At 34.7% G+C, this 18528-nt stretch overlaps 1 protein-coding gene and 1 long non-coding RNA gene across 3 annotated transcripts; both read left to right on the forward strand.

Moving 5' to 3' along the window:
- Positions 1-1135: 1135 nt before the first annotated feature.
- Positions 1136-4636, forward strand: LOC138324577 (uncharacterized). Of its 2 annotated transcripts, XR_011208646.1 has the most exons (4): positions 1136-1356; positions 1785-1880; positions 4123-4197; positions 4430-4636. It is a non-coding gene; the product is annotated as an uncharacterized lncRNA (long non-coding RNA). The 2 variants fall into 2 exon arrangements; XR_011208645.1 differs by lacking the exon at positions 1136-1356 and having other exon boundaries at positions 1462-1880.
- Positions 4637-8619: 3983 nt separating this feature from the next.
- On the forward strand, positions 8620-15214 carry LOC138324428 (alpha-(1,3)-fucosyltransferase fut-5-like). Its single transcript, XM_069269494.1, has 2 exons — positions 8620-8704; positions 11354-15214. Exons 1-2 carry the CDS (start codon positions 8620-8622, stop codon positions 12601-12603), a joined length of 1335 nt encoding a protein of 444 aa, XP_069125595.1. The 3' UTR covers positions 12604-15214.
- The last annotated feature ends 3314 nt before the right edge of the window (positions 15215-18528 follow it).

Consider the following 18528-nt stretch of genomic DNA (forward strand, 5'->3'; position numbering starts at 1 on the left):
TTCCGGAAAAGAGCCTCAAAGTCCACATTTTAACTATTTTTTTTTCGTAAATATTCTTCTTGTCATGTTCAGAGTACCTTATAGTGTATATAAGAGCACTTGTATCAATTAAAATGTCTTTTTATATGCTATATTTGTGATCCGCCATTTAAAGCAGCCATTTGCATTTACAACAATAGGCTCCTGCGCTATTCGCTGGTCCGATTTTGCCAAACAAACTGTTGGAGTACCTGGCATAGTCACTACTGAACACGATAGCATGTTTATTTGGTTCCATCAATGCAATTCACACGAGTTCTATGTCTTCTCCAGAAATATACATTTTTCTCTTATTTTACTGAAATTTACAAGCAGCTTCACAAATTACTTATCAACAGTAAGACTGACAGTTAGCCAGGGTATATACCAACAATTAATGAAATTAGTTCTGTTCAATTGCAGCACAGTAATGCGTTTTAGGCTTGCAAAATATCACTGGTTAAAGCCATTACATGAACCTTAATATGTATTATAAACCTCATTTCATTTTTGTGATAATATTTTGTATAAGAACTTTGAGAATAATGTTTGTCTTAATAAAATTGCTAAAAACTATATACATGTACATGTACTGTGATCATTTTGGTTTTAGATTAGAATAATAATTGTCTTATCAATTGCTACATATTCACAATTAAATTTCTTTTTTTACATATACATGTATTAGTAATATGTATTATAAACAATTTTACTTCTGAACAATTTGATTAAAATAAATGAAATTTTAATTTTTATATCGCGGGTCGTCTTATGTTTCCCGCCGTCGTCCTAAATACCGCGCGGTAGTTGCCTATTGCTGCGCCAGACGGCAAAACAGCGAAATGACTCTCCACTGTTATCATATATTACGCTGGGAATCTTGCATACTTTTGGTGTTGCAACATCATCTTAGACCATCGGTGTATGTTTTGTGATGTTATTAATGCTCTAAGAAACCTTTTCATTTTATTCCAGAAAGTTATTGGGCCTTTAATTATGGAATTATGCTATTTTCTGATGTCTACTGATTTGTAAATTACCCGTATTGTCAGTTTTGTGTTGTTTTAGTAAAATAAAAGTAGACCACCCTGGACAGCCTTCTACCCAATCGGATTCGAAGAAGTGGGCGAGGTGTTCCGATTGCCTTCTACCCTGCCTGTTTATCCCCTAAAATCTCAAAAGTTGGTAAGACTGGGAGACACCTTCAGACCCTGGGAAGTTTTAGCCAATTTAGTCAATATTTATCGATGGAAATGTTGACGGACTAATGGCGGACGGCACACAATAATGTAAAGCTCATAATCAGCGATGTTAATCAGCGTTCCGGACAAGGCCAAGGTGAGCTAACTATAAATAGATGATAGCGTCTATGAAAAGGTCATATCTACATGTAAGGTTCAGCAGGGTGTACGTGTGACTCTATATTTCTTGTAATAGTTCAATTCTATTTTCGGTTTCAATTTGTAATACATTTGTATCCATATTTCTTTTTTGCTTCTCTTTTATCTTGTTTGAAAAAATGATACACAAAGGTCTAGTGCCAGACTATAAGTGCGATGTTCATTAAGTAATCACATGTCTTATGCAATGCAGGTTAAATTCGAAACCGAAAGTAGAACTATCTCATTCTTGAAATACTTGTTATCGCGTATACCTTCTGTGTGTGACTCATGACGACCGTTATCATAAAGATAATGATGAACACATGGTTGTGAGTTTTGACCAATAAGTAATTGATACGTATTTAATCAAAGGTTATATATCAGAATTCACACAGATTAGAATACCGCATCCCTCCACTGTTGACTGGGTCCCAAGACATTTCGCTTGCGGAGTACAATTCATCCGTGATCATTTCAAACGTAAGCAGTTTTATAATTGTCAATTAAACAGCATTGGTCTGACGACAATTTATCGAAAATGAAATAGTGTTCAGTGTCTTTAAAATTGCTCCACCGCTGACGAATGGTACTTTTTCTCTATCAAAAACAGATGCAAACGATTTAGTATTTTCTTCAATTGCAAAAGTTGCTTACTTTGTACCATTACCACCATTGAAAAGTTTGAGTTTCCCATTTTACTTCGAGATAAAAATATCATAAATAATTAATTGCGTCCCGAAGAAAATCCGTGGCACTTTTTCCTATATGGAATGAAATACTGATTGCACATGTGCCAAAAACAAAATAAAGTATATTATTATTATTTTTTGTAGTAATTAGACATATATATTATGCAATTAAACCCCAATTGTTGCTCAAATGAGTATCGTTCTGTCGGCGGTGGAGTATTTGGTTCAGTGAGATAACACTATAAAAGAAATAAAAAGAAATGAAAACCGATATTGACAGGAACACAACGCAAACATACCGCAGTCTCCCAAAACACACATTATTTAGTACCCTCACACAATGTTATAGCATAGAAATTAATGAAGTCGACCAAAAGGTAAATATCGCGGCGGTCACACTTATAACGACAACTTACGACAACAAGTGACAAGAAGCGACAACAAACGATTGTCTTTATTTTTTGTGATTTAACCGTGTCGGTAGTTTTTATTTATTTGTCTTTTAATGTAAATGCAAAAATGAGTAGATAATTCCAGAAATCATTTTCTAATAATAGAAAAAAACTTAGGATATGAAATGGTAAAATAAGGGAATCTCAATCGGGCCTTTTGTTACAAATGTAAGTTGATAGGGTATAATACTGCCTTGCTAAAATCTATTAAATTTACTAGGGCGAGATTATAAGACTCATTTGTGGATATGAAGGATAGGGACATTTCACCTGAGGGTCACGGAATATTCTCAGGGTAGAATATCCCTATCCTTCATATATACATGTACCTCAACATTTTATTACAATTTTACAATTATGATACCCAAACATTTAAAAATAAGTCAGAAGAATACCGCGACTGTACTTCTCAATACATCAAAATTACGTGATAATTTAAGGCAAATCCCGTTGTTTACACATTAATTGTAAAAACTACATATTTTCTGAAAATAACTTAATAATCTTACCGAGAAAATAGTAATTTTGTTGACGCGGGACGTGCCGAGCTTGTATTGCATGTATAGCCATATGTAATACAGCCTCAGACTACCTGAGTGTATTGTAGTGACGTCACGAGGGTGTATTGCATGTGTAGCCATATGTAATACAGCCTCAGACGACACGCGTGTATTGCAGTGACGTCACGAGGGTGTATTTGATGCGTAGCCATGTAATCTAGCCTCAGACGACATGAGTGGAATGCAGTGACGTCACGAGGATGTATTGGATGGGTAGCCATGTAAAACAGCCTCAGACGCCACGAGTGTATTGCAGTGACGTCACGAGGGTGTATTGCATGTGTAGCCACTTGCAATACAGCCTCAGACGCCACGAGTGTATTGTATGGGATAAACAAGTATTACACCTGTAGGTATGAGAGAAAACATGACATACAGCAAAGGTTCACTATTGATGTTTATATTATATCATCTCTGTTTCGTAATATGGAGCAATGTGACCGAAACTTTGTTTGCTATACTCAAAGGAATAATAATGGAGATAATATTTGATGTTATTGCTGTTTATCAACGACTTCTCCAATATTCAAGATTGATCGATAACATCATGTGTTATTGAAAAAAAAAACACCAATAAAGTAAGAATGGCGAACAAATATTTGAACTAAACAGTAACTTATGAGGTACAAAATAGGCACAAACATTAACAAAAAAAAATAAAAAAAAACTACAGTACAAAGAACAAAAAAAAACTAGCCCATGGTCACAAAACAGCACAGATGTACTAAGACTGTCTTAAAACACTATACTACCACCTCCTCTCAGATCAAATAAAAGGATAACAAGTTTTGAAAATAAAATTGAAACAAAATCTGTTGCTTTTTGATAAACTTAGACACACACGCCGGCTAAAATGGTAATGCGATAGTGACGCCACCGATGAAAAAGAAAGGTCAATGTTCTTAGCGATTGGTCCGATGGTGTAAGCATACCATCTGATTGGCTGACAAATCATATACTTTGATTTTCTTTTTTAAGTGAAATTAATCAGAAAAAGCGCTTTTTACGTTTCTTTTTCTAGGATTCATCAAGACGATGTCGAAACACTACTTTATTCTGTTTTTGGTCATCTTCGCTGGAGTCTGTCCCAGTCAGGGTAAGTTTCAAAAATGTATTAGATGAAAGCAAAACATGAGTGGCACAACTGTTGAATATGTATCTTTTTATATACCGATTTTGTTGGCTGATTTCGGCCATGTCGGATTGACGACCCCGCCATGTCGTCTTACGTATTGTCGCACTATCGCATTGTTGCATGGTGGGGTCGACAGTGCGAAACCAGCCACCATAACTATTAATGACTGACAAGACCGTATAATTTTATTCAGTGAACTGTTGGTGCATGTCGGATGCAGTACTAATAGGAGGGGCCGCCGTGGTTGGTGCTGCAGCCGCCCCATTTGTGGTATCTGCCGGACTGGGTGCTGTTGGATTCACCGCCGGGGACGGCAGCGTTCTCTTGGTGCTAAAATGATGCTTGTATGGAGGAAAAATTGTAGCAGGCAGCGCTGTTTCGTTGATGCAGTCAGCAGGCGCTGCAGTTCGGAGTGGATCTTGGGAGTGATGAGGAGTTAAAAAAAGAAGACATTAGTTCGTCAGCATCAAAACATAACTATTTAGCTTATTATATTGTTTTGTTGTAATGTTAATATATAAGGGACCATGTATGGTTTGTACCATGTAAGACCCCAAAATCCACTAATCGTTTAGTGGTAAAATTGTTTTATTTAAGATTTTAAGTACAGGTACATTCCTAATACAATTGGTATGTTAGTTATCTTTGCAGTATATTAGTTGTTGTATATTAACTGTTCTAATTATCCATTACTATTGATATGAAAGTTTTTGGCAATTTTTCATCACGCTTCTCACCTAGTTATAATAAGTCGCATCTTTGAACGACTTTTTTTTTGAAAGATGGATAGTAAATTAAGTTTGTTCAAAATTTTAGGATTGTGCTGTATTCTTTCTAAAAGAAAAATAAAGGTAGGCAAAAAATGATCAAATTTTCGTTTATGTATTTGCATATTCCCAATGTTCACCATGGCAACTAGAGCTGCAATAATAGAAAATAAATAACCATTATAAATCAGACGGGAATACAATAAATATTTCGCAGATAATTACTTATGAGTAATAATTCGCAAATATTGGTTGATTTTGTACGAAATTATTGGAATAGCCGATGACAGATTATTTAAAATCGAAGTGAGATACGAAGAAAGAGGATTTGTTTCTTCATTTTTTACGGTGGCTGGGAACGCACATTAAAACAATAAAATTATTGCAAGGAACCGAAATGTTACTACGTTGGAACAAAACATTATTGCGTGGTAACGAAATAATATTGCGTTTGAACAAAATAGTATTGCGTGGTAGCGAAATAATATTGCGTTCGAACAAAATAGCATTGCATGGTAACGAAATATTATTGCGTTCGAGCGAACAACTATTAGGTGGGAACAAAATATTATTGCATTCGAACGAAATATTAATGATTGGGAACGAAACATTATCGAAGAGATGCATTCCCATGTTATTTCGTTCCCAGCCATGGTAATTTTTACATGGAGTACAAATATATATTTTCAAACGCATATCGTTCTATTTTAAGAATTGTTCCTGTTTTATAGATGTTTAAATTTTATTACAAAAATGACGAGTCTATTTGTTCTTTAAACACAATATAGATAATTTTTATGCAGATCTTCTTATACTAACATACGTCTCTACTTGACGTGTGATTATGTAATATCTGATAATTTTTTCGTAACGAGCATTTTTCACTGGCAGAATTAAATTTTCTTATATCCCACCTCGTCACCAAAAAAAAGGTTAAAACACGAAAGAACCTAGTCCTATTTTCATGTTTTTACATCCTTTAGGTTTCAGGTTATATTATCATATCATTGTGTTGTAAATGAACATACTTTGGATTTACATCAAAATACATCTTCCATGTCTTTTGGTATCCTCCTGCCAGTGTTCGGGCGTATGTTGTCGGATTATGTTGGAGAAAACAACCCGAAAGAAACACAGGGGGCCAGTTCAATGAACAAGAGCTGTTGTAGAACAGCAAAGCTCGCCTATTCAGAAGAAGTTAAAGCTTAAACAATTGACGAAACAGAAACTTGCTCAAAAGCTTTAACGTGAAATGGGACGCCAACGCTGACGCCGACGCCGACGCGGGGGTGACAACATTAGCTCCCCCTTTTCTTCGAATAGGCGAGCTCAAAAGGATGTTGTCATACATTTTTTGTATTTGGTAATTACTACAAATATCCCGATTTTAAAATTGGTTTTCAAAACTCGTATTTTCTGAAAAAAAATCACATGACTGTAAGTTATATTCATCAGTTCATCTACAAAATCTATTTTCATTGAACTGGCCTCACGTGAAAAGAAACAGTGCAACTGATGCCATTTGATCGAAAAACGATAGGGAAGCTCAGGAAGTGCAGAAATTATTAGGTTTGTTCAGATCCATGACGCTGCATTGACCATGCTGTGATATCAAATTCTATATATATATTACTTGTTTTTTTTCCAAGCTAAAAATAAATAAGGTAGAATGTTCCACTGTCAAAGCCTATAAGATATTATCGAGATGTTCCTGACTAAGTGTTACTGTGTTTCGTGTTCATATCCAACGTAATCACTATACCCTCATAATAACCTCTTTATCCGCAAAATCTGCTAATCGAATGGCATGAAGTAAACAAACTATATTTCGCGATTTTCGTTTCAAAATAAGTTCGCAAAGAAAATAAAAATCGTGGATTTAAAAATTGAATGGAATTTCGTATTTCAGTGATTTAGATATAACTTTGCGAAGAAACACTTTCGTTAATGTTTAATAACTTTGATCGTAAAATTCGCGGAATTTAAACGCACACGAAAAAAAGTTAGTTTGCAGTATTAAGGAAGAAGCGCCTATAAGGAATTAATCTTAATTTGACTTGAGGACGTCATTATTACTGTGAACCAATTTTTTTCGTGAAACATATTTTCGCGATATATTTCTAACGCGAGTTCAAATAGCGTAAAAGTTAAAGCGACCTACCATCGTAACATAGGCTTATTTGCTTAATATGACAAATTTTAAGAAAAATTCAAATATTTGAAATATCATTTTTTTGCATGTTTTAGGTCTAGGATTAGCATTTTTGAAAGCCCAATATCAATTTCCCATAGGGAGTGAATGAAAGGATTAATAAAGACAATTTATTTTTATGAAAACTTATATATTCTGTTTATATATTGGAAATTGATAAAAAAATGATGAGAATAAACGAAATTTGAACACCAATGGTAGTTTGTTTCAATTGTTATTGCCATTTCATTCAAACATGCATTTTTCATGGGATGCAATTTTGAAAAGAGTGATGCACTACATATCATTTTCAATGAGCTGTAGTGAAAAAGCTCAGCAACATACTGTTTTCTTTCCAGAATTGAATTCAGCATTATCACTTCTTCTGAAATACAATGTATTCTGAAAAATTGACCTCTGACTTTCATACATCCCTAAACTTCAAAGTGTCCTCTGCCTGCTTCTGATCACCTCTGGGCTAACAACAACGATCACAAATCAAGCGAGTAAGTGTTCTTAAATTGACAAAATGTGTATTTTACTCGTTTTCCGCTGTATTTCATTAAGGTTATACGTGCCATAAGTGGACGAAAATATTGATTTGGATATGCTGTATTTATTGAGAGCCATAAGGTTTGATGGATTAAGTTTATTTAGTTACATAACTTATATGCATAAACAAAATTGTATGATACCTTATAAACATATGTTGGGTAAATTACAGATGCTTTTAACTGTAAACGATCTTATAAAACGTTTTGATACTTTATGTATGTTTAGATGAAATTATATCTGCAGAAGACACTATATGAGTACTAAAAACACTTTAAAATGTTAAATGTCATTGTACACAACAACTGGCTTCATGGTCTGACAATGTATACTCATTTCACTGTACTAAAACTTGTATATTTTTTCCTAACCTTATGAAATTGGTTCCTTATAACTATAACACCTAGACTTATCCCTCCTCGCAATTCTCTTCATTTCATCCGCGACACTCCTTTAGGTGTCATCCACTAGTATATGCTCATTTCACTGCAATAAATAGAAGTACTTTATTTAGCTCAGATTATCTTCTTTGTCAGTTTTAAAATCAATATCGATTTTAGGGATTTGAATTTTCGGCAAGAAATACTGAAAAATAACAAATTTTGAAACGGGTCAAAAGTCAAGAACACTGACCCCCTATTTTTGTAATGATTTTAGAAACATTAACTTGTTTTCTACTGAACTGTAAAAAGGTTAGTGTTAGTCATCAGAAAATTTTCTATAAAATTTATGCATAACATTTTTTAAGATTTTAGGTTACATTATTACACAAATTTTGTCGAATCGCGATCTTTTGTCGTAATCGATCATTCTTTGATTTCACAACAAACAAATATTCTTTATGTGATTTGATCTTCTCCTGCTGGTTTCCAGATGGATGATGTTGGGGGAAAGAGTTCAGACTTACGTTATTCGATCGAACAGAGACCGAGACATGCAGGAAGTGCAGAAATTACTGGTATTGTTCAGGATACTTGACGCTGCATCGACAATATTGTGATACCAAGTCTAATAATATTGTTTTTCATATCTAAGATTATGTTGCGTTATTAAAGCCTATAACTAACTTGATAAGATTTTAAAATTATTTGAGATTTCTAAGCAAGTGTTATCATTTTTCGTGGTCATATCGAACCTATTTACTAAACCCTCATAATATCCACTTTTTCAATTGCCATTGAACTGCATGTATATTCATGTGTTATTTACCTCCAAAAGTTACCAACATTTTGAGGATAACTATACTTACAATGCATAAGTTTTAATTTTACAAAGAATAGGTAGGAGATCAAAATGAATTTTGGCCGTAAAAAGACATATCTACATCTACATGGTCAAACCAAGAAGTCAAACTGTGGACTACAATTATATGTAACGTGTTATAGCGTTATTAGTACTTATGAAGTGATTTCTTCAGCTATGTTTTTATGTAAACATACGCAAAGCATAAAAACAAAAACTAATTAGTTAAGAATTTATCTGATTTTGACACAGCATTTGTGGCAATCATTAAAACTGTTACCGACTTCATTTTTTGCGAAAAAACCTATTTTCACGATAGAGCTAAATCGCGAGTTCTAAAGGCGAATACTCATACAAAGAGGAAAAGGAGCCCTTGATCTCAAATTTACATATTCGAGATTATGTTGAAATTCATGATACGCAAAATAATATATTTTATTATAATCATCCGATTGTAGAACAGAAAACCGAACGGATTTTACATGAACCTATTGATACAACCCAGACGGTGTCATTTATAACCCTATAAACAGGTGTTTTTTTAATTTCATGCCTAAATTATAAAGTGTTTTCGGACAGTTTTAAAATACAGAAAATGTTGGCACTAGTTGTATTGTTTAAGAGTAATTACATTTGTATAAATCATTATGTATAATTGTATTCTGTCAAGATAAATTTCAGACATGATAGATATATATAACGGAGACAGTTTCATTATTTAGCCCAAGGCTATAGTTATCGCGCGAGTGCTTTGAAAAAACGTCACACAATGGCTAACACTATCAACACAAGCAGGACAGAGGAGTACACGCTGTAAACTGAAGAGTTGCTAAAACGTGGTCTCGTTGTGGTTTGTTCAAAAGACTGGTTAAACGTGGTCTTGTGGTGGTTTGTTTAAAAGACAGGTTGGCATCAACATTAATACGGTCGTTAATTGAAGACCAAGCTCAACATCAATATGAAGATTTTTCGGAAGAGAGGGTTTGTACTGTCTAGATTATGACCGTCATGTCACCATGGGTTCCGACTCCAGCACCAGGGGATTAACAGCTTCGTCGCGTTTTAGGTAACGTTTCAATTGAGAATCAAACTTTTAATCTTAATTATTCTTGTTGAAAAGATAATACTTTTTTATTTGAGTTGATACATGTGTACTTTTCACGTTGGACGGAGGCCTTTCATTAATTATCAATGATGAATTATATTATACGTTTTTAGTGTCGGATGAATGTCAGAGTTATGGGTTTATTTTTCAACCTGATTGTCGCGTGTAAAACAAATGATAATGATAATAAAGCTAAACTCTCTGCTCTCTGAACACATTCATATCACATCTACTATGAAACATGATTTCTAAAAACGTAATTAATTTGTCATATATAGTGACAAGAGAGTGCCCATTTATGATTAATATTGTTTTACCTATGTCACAACTTCACCCCGTAAGAAATAATAATATACAAATACGTCATATTGTGTATTTATGGCCCTGGTGACTAGGTGGTATGCAGGTTTCTTAACCCGAAGTTACGATATATTCAAAGAGCTTATCCAAGGGTAATATTACATTTAATAGTAAATAAGCCTTCATATCACCCTTCTACCAGGGATCTAAATTGTTTATTATACCGAAATAATTGATGATTCGCTATTTCTGTCCGACGTCAATGTTGTACATTGAACGAGGAGATTGATAGGCGGTCACCAAGGGGCCACGCGCTCCAGAATAATACTGTATTTTATATCCCCCGAGGGAAAATAATGTTTTATTTCCAGGCCAAATGAAACTAATCACACATATTGTTTTGATGTTTTGAACATGAGGTACAATAAAATGCAATTTATGTGTAATAAGAAGCTTGCCCTAAAGATATTTTACTCGACCTTTTTATCACGAACTTTAATCGGATTATATGTTAAATTTTGCGTTTCATAGAGGATCGGACTATAATTCATATGTGATCAAGTATTGATCTCTACAAATATTGTTTCCTTTCTTGTATTGTTTGTTTGCTTAATTAATGAACGTCCTATTAACAGCTATGGTTATGTAACCCTAAATGTCTTCGTCCCTTCAGAGCCAAGATTTATATGAATCTCTTCCCCTTTTCCCATGGATGTCTCTGGTTAAATTTTCAACAATATTTCTTAAATTTAAGGAAATCTTTAACTTAAAATTCGTCATAGGAAAGCATTACAGACTTTAAGGAATGCTCCTTAACTTCAGATTTTTCCTTAAACTCTGTAATGCATTGTTATAGGGAATATTAAGTTAAGCAATGCCTTAGAGTTAAGGAATGTTCGTAAAATTGGGCATTGTCAACATTATATATGATAAATGTATAGGATATGGCAGTATATTAAGTTTTTGTTTTTACATATTTCTTATGTTTTAGGTTCACATCATCATTTTTTGTACTCGTTTTTGGCATTTCCACCATCCTCGCTTATTTTCTATGGATATATTCACGTTCAGACGAAGGATTCATTCGATACACACCACCAGCTCATAAACCAGTTAAGATAAGACAGAAAAATCTAGTTGTATCATCGCATGCAAAAACATTAATAAAACCAAAAGGAGTATCGCAGAAAAAGAAATCGGCAAAAACAGCAGGTACGCCACAGAAAATTAAATCGGCGACAGCAGCAGGAGCATCAATACGAGTACATTACTACAATCGCCCACCGTGGATCCCAAAGGATATATTTTCGAGTTGTAAGAACAAATGCCACTTGACGGAAGGAGGGGATTCGTTCGCCGGAAGTGACGTCGTTGTGTTCCATACACCGTACATCACTGAAAAGCGTCCCCCAAAGAAAATGGGACAAATATGGGTGTTCCATTCTCTGGAACCACCTTTGGTCCATTGGATTAAATTTGATAAATGGAAAAATGTTTTTAATTGGACGATTAGTTATAGAAGGGATGCTGATATCACGAATACATATGGTATATTTAGTACAGGAAAACATAACAAGGACGACGTGAAAAAGGAATTCAACGGATTATATAAAAAATGGCAAAATAAGCCCAAAAGCACTGTATGGATGGTATCCAATTGTGATACAAACGGAAAAAGACATTTATATGTCGATAAATTACAAAAACTGACTAAAGTTGATGTTTATGGAAAGTGTGGTACAAAAAACCAATGTCCAAGAATAAACACTAAAGAATGTCTGAAGCCATACAAATTTTATCTCTCATTTGAAAGTCAGCTATGTGAAGATTACATAACAGAGAAGAGTTTTAAACTCTACGCGTCTGATGTAACGACTTTGCCTATAGTCCGGAGTGGATCTAATGTATCTATGTTTCTTCCTCCGGGTTCTTATATTGATACAACTAAATTCAAACAGAAAAGAAATCTTGTCAATCATATGGAATCACTGTCAAAAAGTAAACTAAAATTCCAAAAGTATGTACAATGGAGAGAAAGTTACCAAGTAAACGAGGGAACTACACATTCAATAGCGTTTTGTGAACTTTGCCGTCGGCTTCATCAAAAAGATGTACATCAATACCAAAGACTATATACCGATATAGGAGAATGGCTATACTGGGACCATTCTAGACGAAATTTATGTAAACCACCAAACGACTTGAATTAAACAAAAGGTTTCGAACTTTAGTACATATATTGTACTATTTCTTTCATTTTATAAAATACCATGAACTTTCATGAAATACGATATAAACATAATTGTAAAACACACGTTACGTATTATGAAAATATTATATATTTTGATTATGGAATGTGTATTGCATATGAAAATCTGAATGAAAAATAAGTTATGAAAAATATTTGATAGTGAATAATATATCAATTGCTCTTCTTGATACGTGAGAACGAAATTACGGTACAGATTACTAACTTATGTACAATATAATTTTATTATATTAGCATCGTTCAGTTTTCTTTTATGCCAAACATCATCTGTGGTACCGTCACAAATTCTGGAGAAGAAAGGGGAGACGCCCGGACGATTTGAATTCTAGAATGTATTGTTTTTACTGATGTATGCTATGGTACATGCTTCCAGCATTGATTTAAAGCACATAATTTCTGTAGCTTCCGTTAACAAGTACATATACATTTTCAAATTATATTTTCATTTGATTACAAATTTTGAAAATGTAACAGCTGAGTTAAGCGTTTAATTTGTTACACTTTGTACAGTCGGCACGTAAACGGTTCGGATATAAAGTTAGCATGAGTATTGGGAAAGATGTAAACAAAAACATTGAAATAACTTGAAACCGGAAGAAATTCCGAGAAACAGTTGAAACCTAAAATATATTTTTCGAAAAAATTACTAAACTACACCAGCATACAAATGAACTAAATTCATATTCGCTAAATTAATTTATGCATAGATGAAGTATCTACGGCAGCAGAAAGGTGATATGAGAAAAAGAATTGAACGTAAGACAAAACATATTTTATTTAATGTAGTGTGAATTTTTTTTTTACGTATCACGTCTATGTCGCCGTAAGCATCAAACATTAGAGCGACATCATTTATCATCAAATGTAATCTAGGTAAAAAATATCGATATCTTAATGTAAGTCATATATATACCCATATGTCATTATTTGGAGGTCAAGATGTGGTTGGTAGTGAGTGTTTCCAATGCAATACTTTACCCATAAAATTGTAATGGCCTCCGACCATTCGTCTGGTCCAAGTCAAAACGCTAATAGTCTATAGCGAGTGTCGCATCCTCCATTTCTGGTTTGGATCAAGAAACTAAATATGCTACTTATATTTATCCTTTGGGTCCGTGTCTTGCTGCAAATTTCTAGATTCCGTTTATTTTTAAGCTATGCATGTGTGTGATTATTAATTTGCTGCATCACACTATAATTATCATTTAAAATTTAATTATTCAATGCAAAATATAGTCCAAACTAGTAACCTACTGCAGTGCTGCAGTACTCTTTCATGTTGGTTTTATGTTTGTTGTAACATTGTACTGTGACCAGTAGGATTTTGCATGAACCTTCATTTTTTTATTATGAAAAGTACAGATTGGTATTTCCGTATAAAATAAAAGATAAGCGTTTCATGTCGTCAAGCTAGAAATATATTGTAAATGTAGTTTATTTGGTTAATCAATGTCCTTTTGACAGCCAGGGTCATGCAAGGAAGGCCTCCAAGTGTATAGCGTGTGTGAAATGCGAGGTGTGTGTTTTAGTTCTTCAATTCTAACCTAACAATAGCTTGATTTTCAAACAAAACGGGTCATAAACGCAATGTAATCAACATTGTCACTTTATCAAATGTTAAAACAGAACCTGTAGCACGGTAATCAATGATTTCCTTCAATCACGTTTTGTTAGTTCGTTCTTAACTGATGCAGATTACGGGTAGGTATGAATGATAGTACAATTTGTTAGATTTCAACTTAAGTCCAAAAAATCATTTCATTTTTTGTTTGTGGTACATGTATTGTTAATGAATATGCAAATTGATAAACTCTTAGTCAGTCTACTTTATATATGTTAGTTGTGTTATTTTTGTACTAGTGTGTAGATACTTAAATCGCATTATCTGTAAATAGGACGATAATCATAATTCACCAACCAACACGCAACCATCGGGAACAGTCATCTTTTCGACTTTGTAGCATTGCTGAATATCGTGTTGATTAAATTTGTGAAATGGTTTCATTGTCGAGTTCATTAAGAAACTTTATCTCCCTTGACAGTATCAAGCCATGTGCGATAGGATTTCTGCATTTAAGATCCTGCCTCTAGGTCACTTGGATCTGTATGATTGGTGTTGTATACAGAAAGCATACCCATTTCGTTTGTTTGTTTGTTCATAAGACTTAACTTTCTAGAACGGCGAAGGCCAATTAAAAAACCATATGCAATGAAATGCGTGTGTGAATATATTTCGGAAGGCTGCGGTATGCTGTAACCCGGTGTATTTTACCGTTTCATTTTGCGGTCGAGACCTCCAAAGGATGCTAAACCGCTGACGAATGATATTTTTTTCTCTATTAACCAAAGGAGCAGACGAATTAGCATTTTTTCAGTTTCAAAAGTTACTTACTTTACACCATTACCACCATTGAAAAGTTTGAGCTTCTTACTTTATTTAAATATAGAAAATATTAAAATAGTTAATAGCGTTCCGGAAAAAACCTATGGCAATGTGTCCTATATGGAATAAAGTACTGATTGTAAATGAACCAAAAGTAGAGTAAATTATTCAATAAGTAAATTATTCAATATACTTGTACATAAAACACGATTTCTTTTGATCCCCGAAATTGAATCGCAAATGAAAATTATTTGGCTTACAGTTTTATGTTGCGTTTCTCTAATATTGCGACTCGTCTTTTTAGAGTGCTACCACCAGTGTGCTATCATTGAATGCCTCTTTTTATACCATGCTCACTACTCCAGTTTTAGGCTTTAATTAGGTATTCTACAGGGTTCTGTTTTAAATCTCCTTTATGTTCATTATTATAATGCATTAAAACCTGTCTCACCGACCCCTGTGTAATAATAAGTTACCTTACTATCATAACTACGGTAACCAAAATACTTCAGTGTGTACAACGCATACTCTCATGTACTCTTATCTGTGTATTACGTCATGAATCTATGTGTCTGAGCCTCGTTCTGAATAAATACACATGTTGACTGCACACCATAGCGTTGAGTGTGATTGTATTCAGTGACTTCCTGTCTTGTGCTTCTTAAATTATTCCTCCCAACAATATTTACTATATGACTGACCCGTATTCAACGACTCCCTGCCTAACGCGACTAACGACCATAATTGTTTGTTTGGTTGATAAAATTTCCGTCCTATTAATAGCCAAGGCAATGTAAGGACGGCCTCCCATGCATGCAGTGTGCGTGAAGTGCGAGGTTCGGTATGTTCGTGTTGTGTCTCCCAAAACACGCACCTCGCACTTCACACACGCTACACACTGCATACATGGGAGACCGTCCTTACATGACTCTGGCTGTTAATAGAATGTTAAAATAATCAAACAAACAAATATATTTAAGTAACCAAGCCGGTAAATCCCTGTCTGGGCAAGGCTTGAAGCGATTGTGATTGGGGTACATGTGATATTATGCAGAGTGGTTGGGGCGGCCCCATGAAATCAAGATGCACACGTTCCATGGGCACGCTAGCGTGATATGATGTAAGCCTTGCTCGCACTCGAAGGTTAGGGTTTTTATTCCTGTAACAGGTTGCTCACGAAGCCACATAATTGCGTATATCCCGTGACGATAGAACCGTGCCTTACACCTCCCTATGAGCGTTCCTGACCTAATGGCCAACTGCATGATGGTAGGTCATGAAATAAGGCCAGTAGTTCCCGTCTCATGCCGGTCGGAGAGACTATCACCTTCTTGGTAAGATGTCTTAAATCCCGTTCCCATAAAGTACCATCGTCATCTAAGGTAAAGAATTCCTTGTTAATCCAATAATGCTTTACTTCCTGGCTTCTCAACATTAGGACATCCACAGCGGAAGTTTCACCTGTCAAGCATACAAGATGTTTAGCTTTGAGTCTCCTTTCTGTGCTTTGACAATGTCCTGCCATGAGTATCCATTAAACAAAGGTGAGGGGTTATCACCATGGGTAAATGGGTAACCGATTTCTGGTGATGGCTTTGCTAGCGGTACCGCATCATCCACGGAGTTAATAAAAAGGTTCCATTCCTAGTGTTTATTGTGCAATAGTAGCATCCACCACACGGCAATTGCTCTGGCAACACATTGTCGTTAGACAGACACGAAAGGACTGAGCCTTATAAACAGAATTTCATTCGTTTGTTCGTTCATTCATTCCTTGTTCGTTCGCTTATTCGTTCGTTCGTCATTTCTTTCTTTAATGCGTGCGTTTGTTCAATCGTTCCTTTGATCGTTCGTTTAGTCGATCGAATTGAAGCAGAGGGAAACGTATTAAAACGATCATTTGTTCATTGATGTATCTCTAAAATCATTACCTGGATGGAAATCTGTGTTTTGATCGCGATCAGATCTACTATTTTTTTTTTCTCTCTTTTTGTTAATTATATTGAATATTTTAACATTATCAGCAGATAAATATACATCTATGATATCTTTTTCCGTTAGATCGTTCACGAATAAGTACGGACAGTAGTGGGCCCAGCACGGATCCTTGAGGAATTCCTGATGATACGCCTTTCCAATCGGAATGCTGTTTAATTATATGCCATGTAGTGCAGTTGAACAACCGAAATGCGATATGACACCAGTTTAATTACGGAGAATTGGATATAAGCTGTTTGATAAAAATGAACACTTGAATAACCATCGTTCGTTTCGCCCTGTAGATAAAATCACGGGCGAGAATGTTAATGAGTTGGTATAAAAAGTTGAAGGACATTAATATTAATTTCATAAATGTATGTGTTAAAACACTTATCTCTAAATAGAACACAAACATAACGTGTCTCCTCCCCTCGGGGGTGAATAAATTAACATGATAATAAAAAAGAAACAACATGAGTAAACATTACGCACGAGTATGGAAGTATAAAAGTGTCTTGACTTGTATTAAAAATCCTTAATGATTAATCGTTGCACACTTTTTATAGGATGTACTGATTTTTCCGGCTTTTCCCATTATATACTTTGATAAGACGAAGCTATATATAACAGCTACCAATAAACACTAGGGTTACAAACTTACATGTATACAAATGTAATTGTTTTCTATGATGGTAATAATGTATCGGCTCTTGCTGTGTTAATTTTACTGCGCGAAATGATAATACTGTCCCTAAGATATCCTATGTTTTTATTTGTGATTCAAATTTTTCACCAGGTTGTTATTACCAAACCGTATACCTATGAATACCAAACCGAAATTTTGTGCGTACCAGTCACGTACACTAGTCATAACATGCTCACTAAACATTGATTATGACACAAAGGATGTATGTATTATAAATTTGAAGTGGTAGATCGCTTTTGTTCTATCCTTATTCTTCATTCATCATCTTATCTAAATGAAATGCATCCGATATCTTGAGATATTTTTTTTTTTTCACGCACTTTTAGCTCTCCTGGCCTGAAAGGTCGGTGAGCTTATGTCATGGCGCGGCGACCGTCCGTCCGTCAAAATTTCATTTAAAACGCTAGTAGTCATAGAATTCTGCATGAATTGTAACCAAATTTGCCCAGAAACATTCTTGAGGGAAGGGGAACAATGTTTTAATAAATTTCGGATCTGATCCCCTGGGGGGCAGGAGGGGCGGGGCCAATTGAGGTAAATCCTTTAAATCGCTACTAGTCATAGATTTCTGCATGGATTGTTACCAAATTTGGCAAGAAACATCCTTGGGGGAAGGGGAACAGAGTTTGTATACATTTTGCCTCTGACCCCCACGGTTTGTTTGCTTGAGTATTACGGCCTATCGACAACTAAGGTCATTTAGGGCCAAACTACAAGGCAGGCATTAGTATCAGGATAAAAACAAGGACTGTATCTAAAAGATCAGGATAAGAAATAGTAAAGTAAACACTAAAACA

Source organism: Argopecten irradians, chromosome 5, assembly GCF_041381155.1.
Source record: "Argopecten irradians isolate NY chromosome 5, Ai_NY, whole genome shotgun sequence".
Lineage (NCBI taxonomy): Eukaryota > Metazoa > Mollusca > Bivalvia > Pectinida > Pectinidae > Argopecten > Argopecten irradians.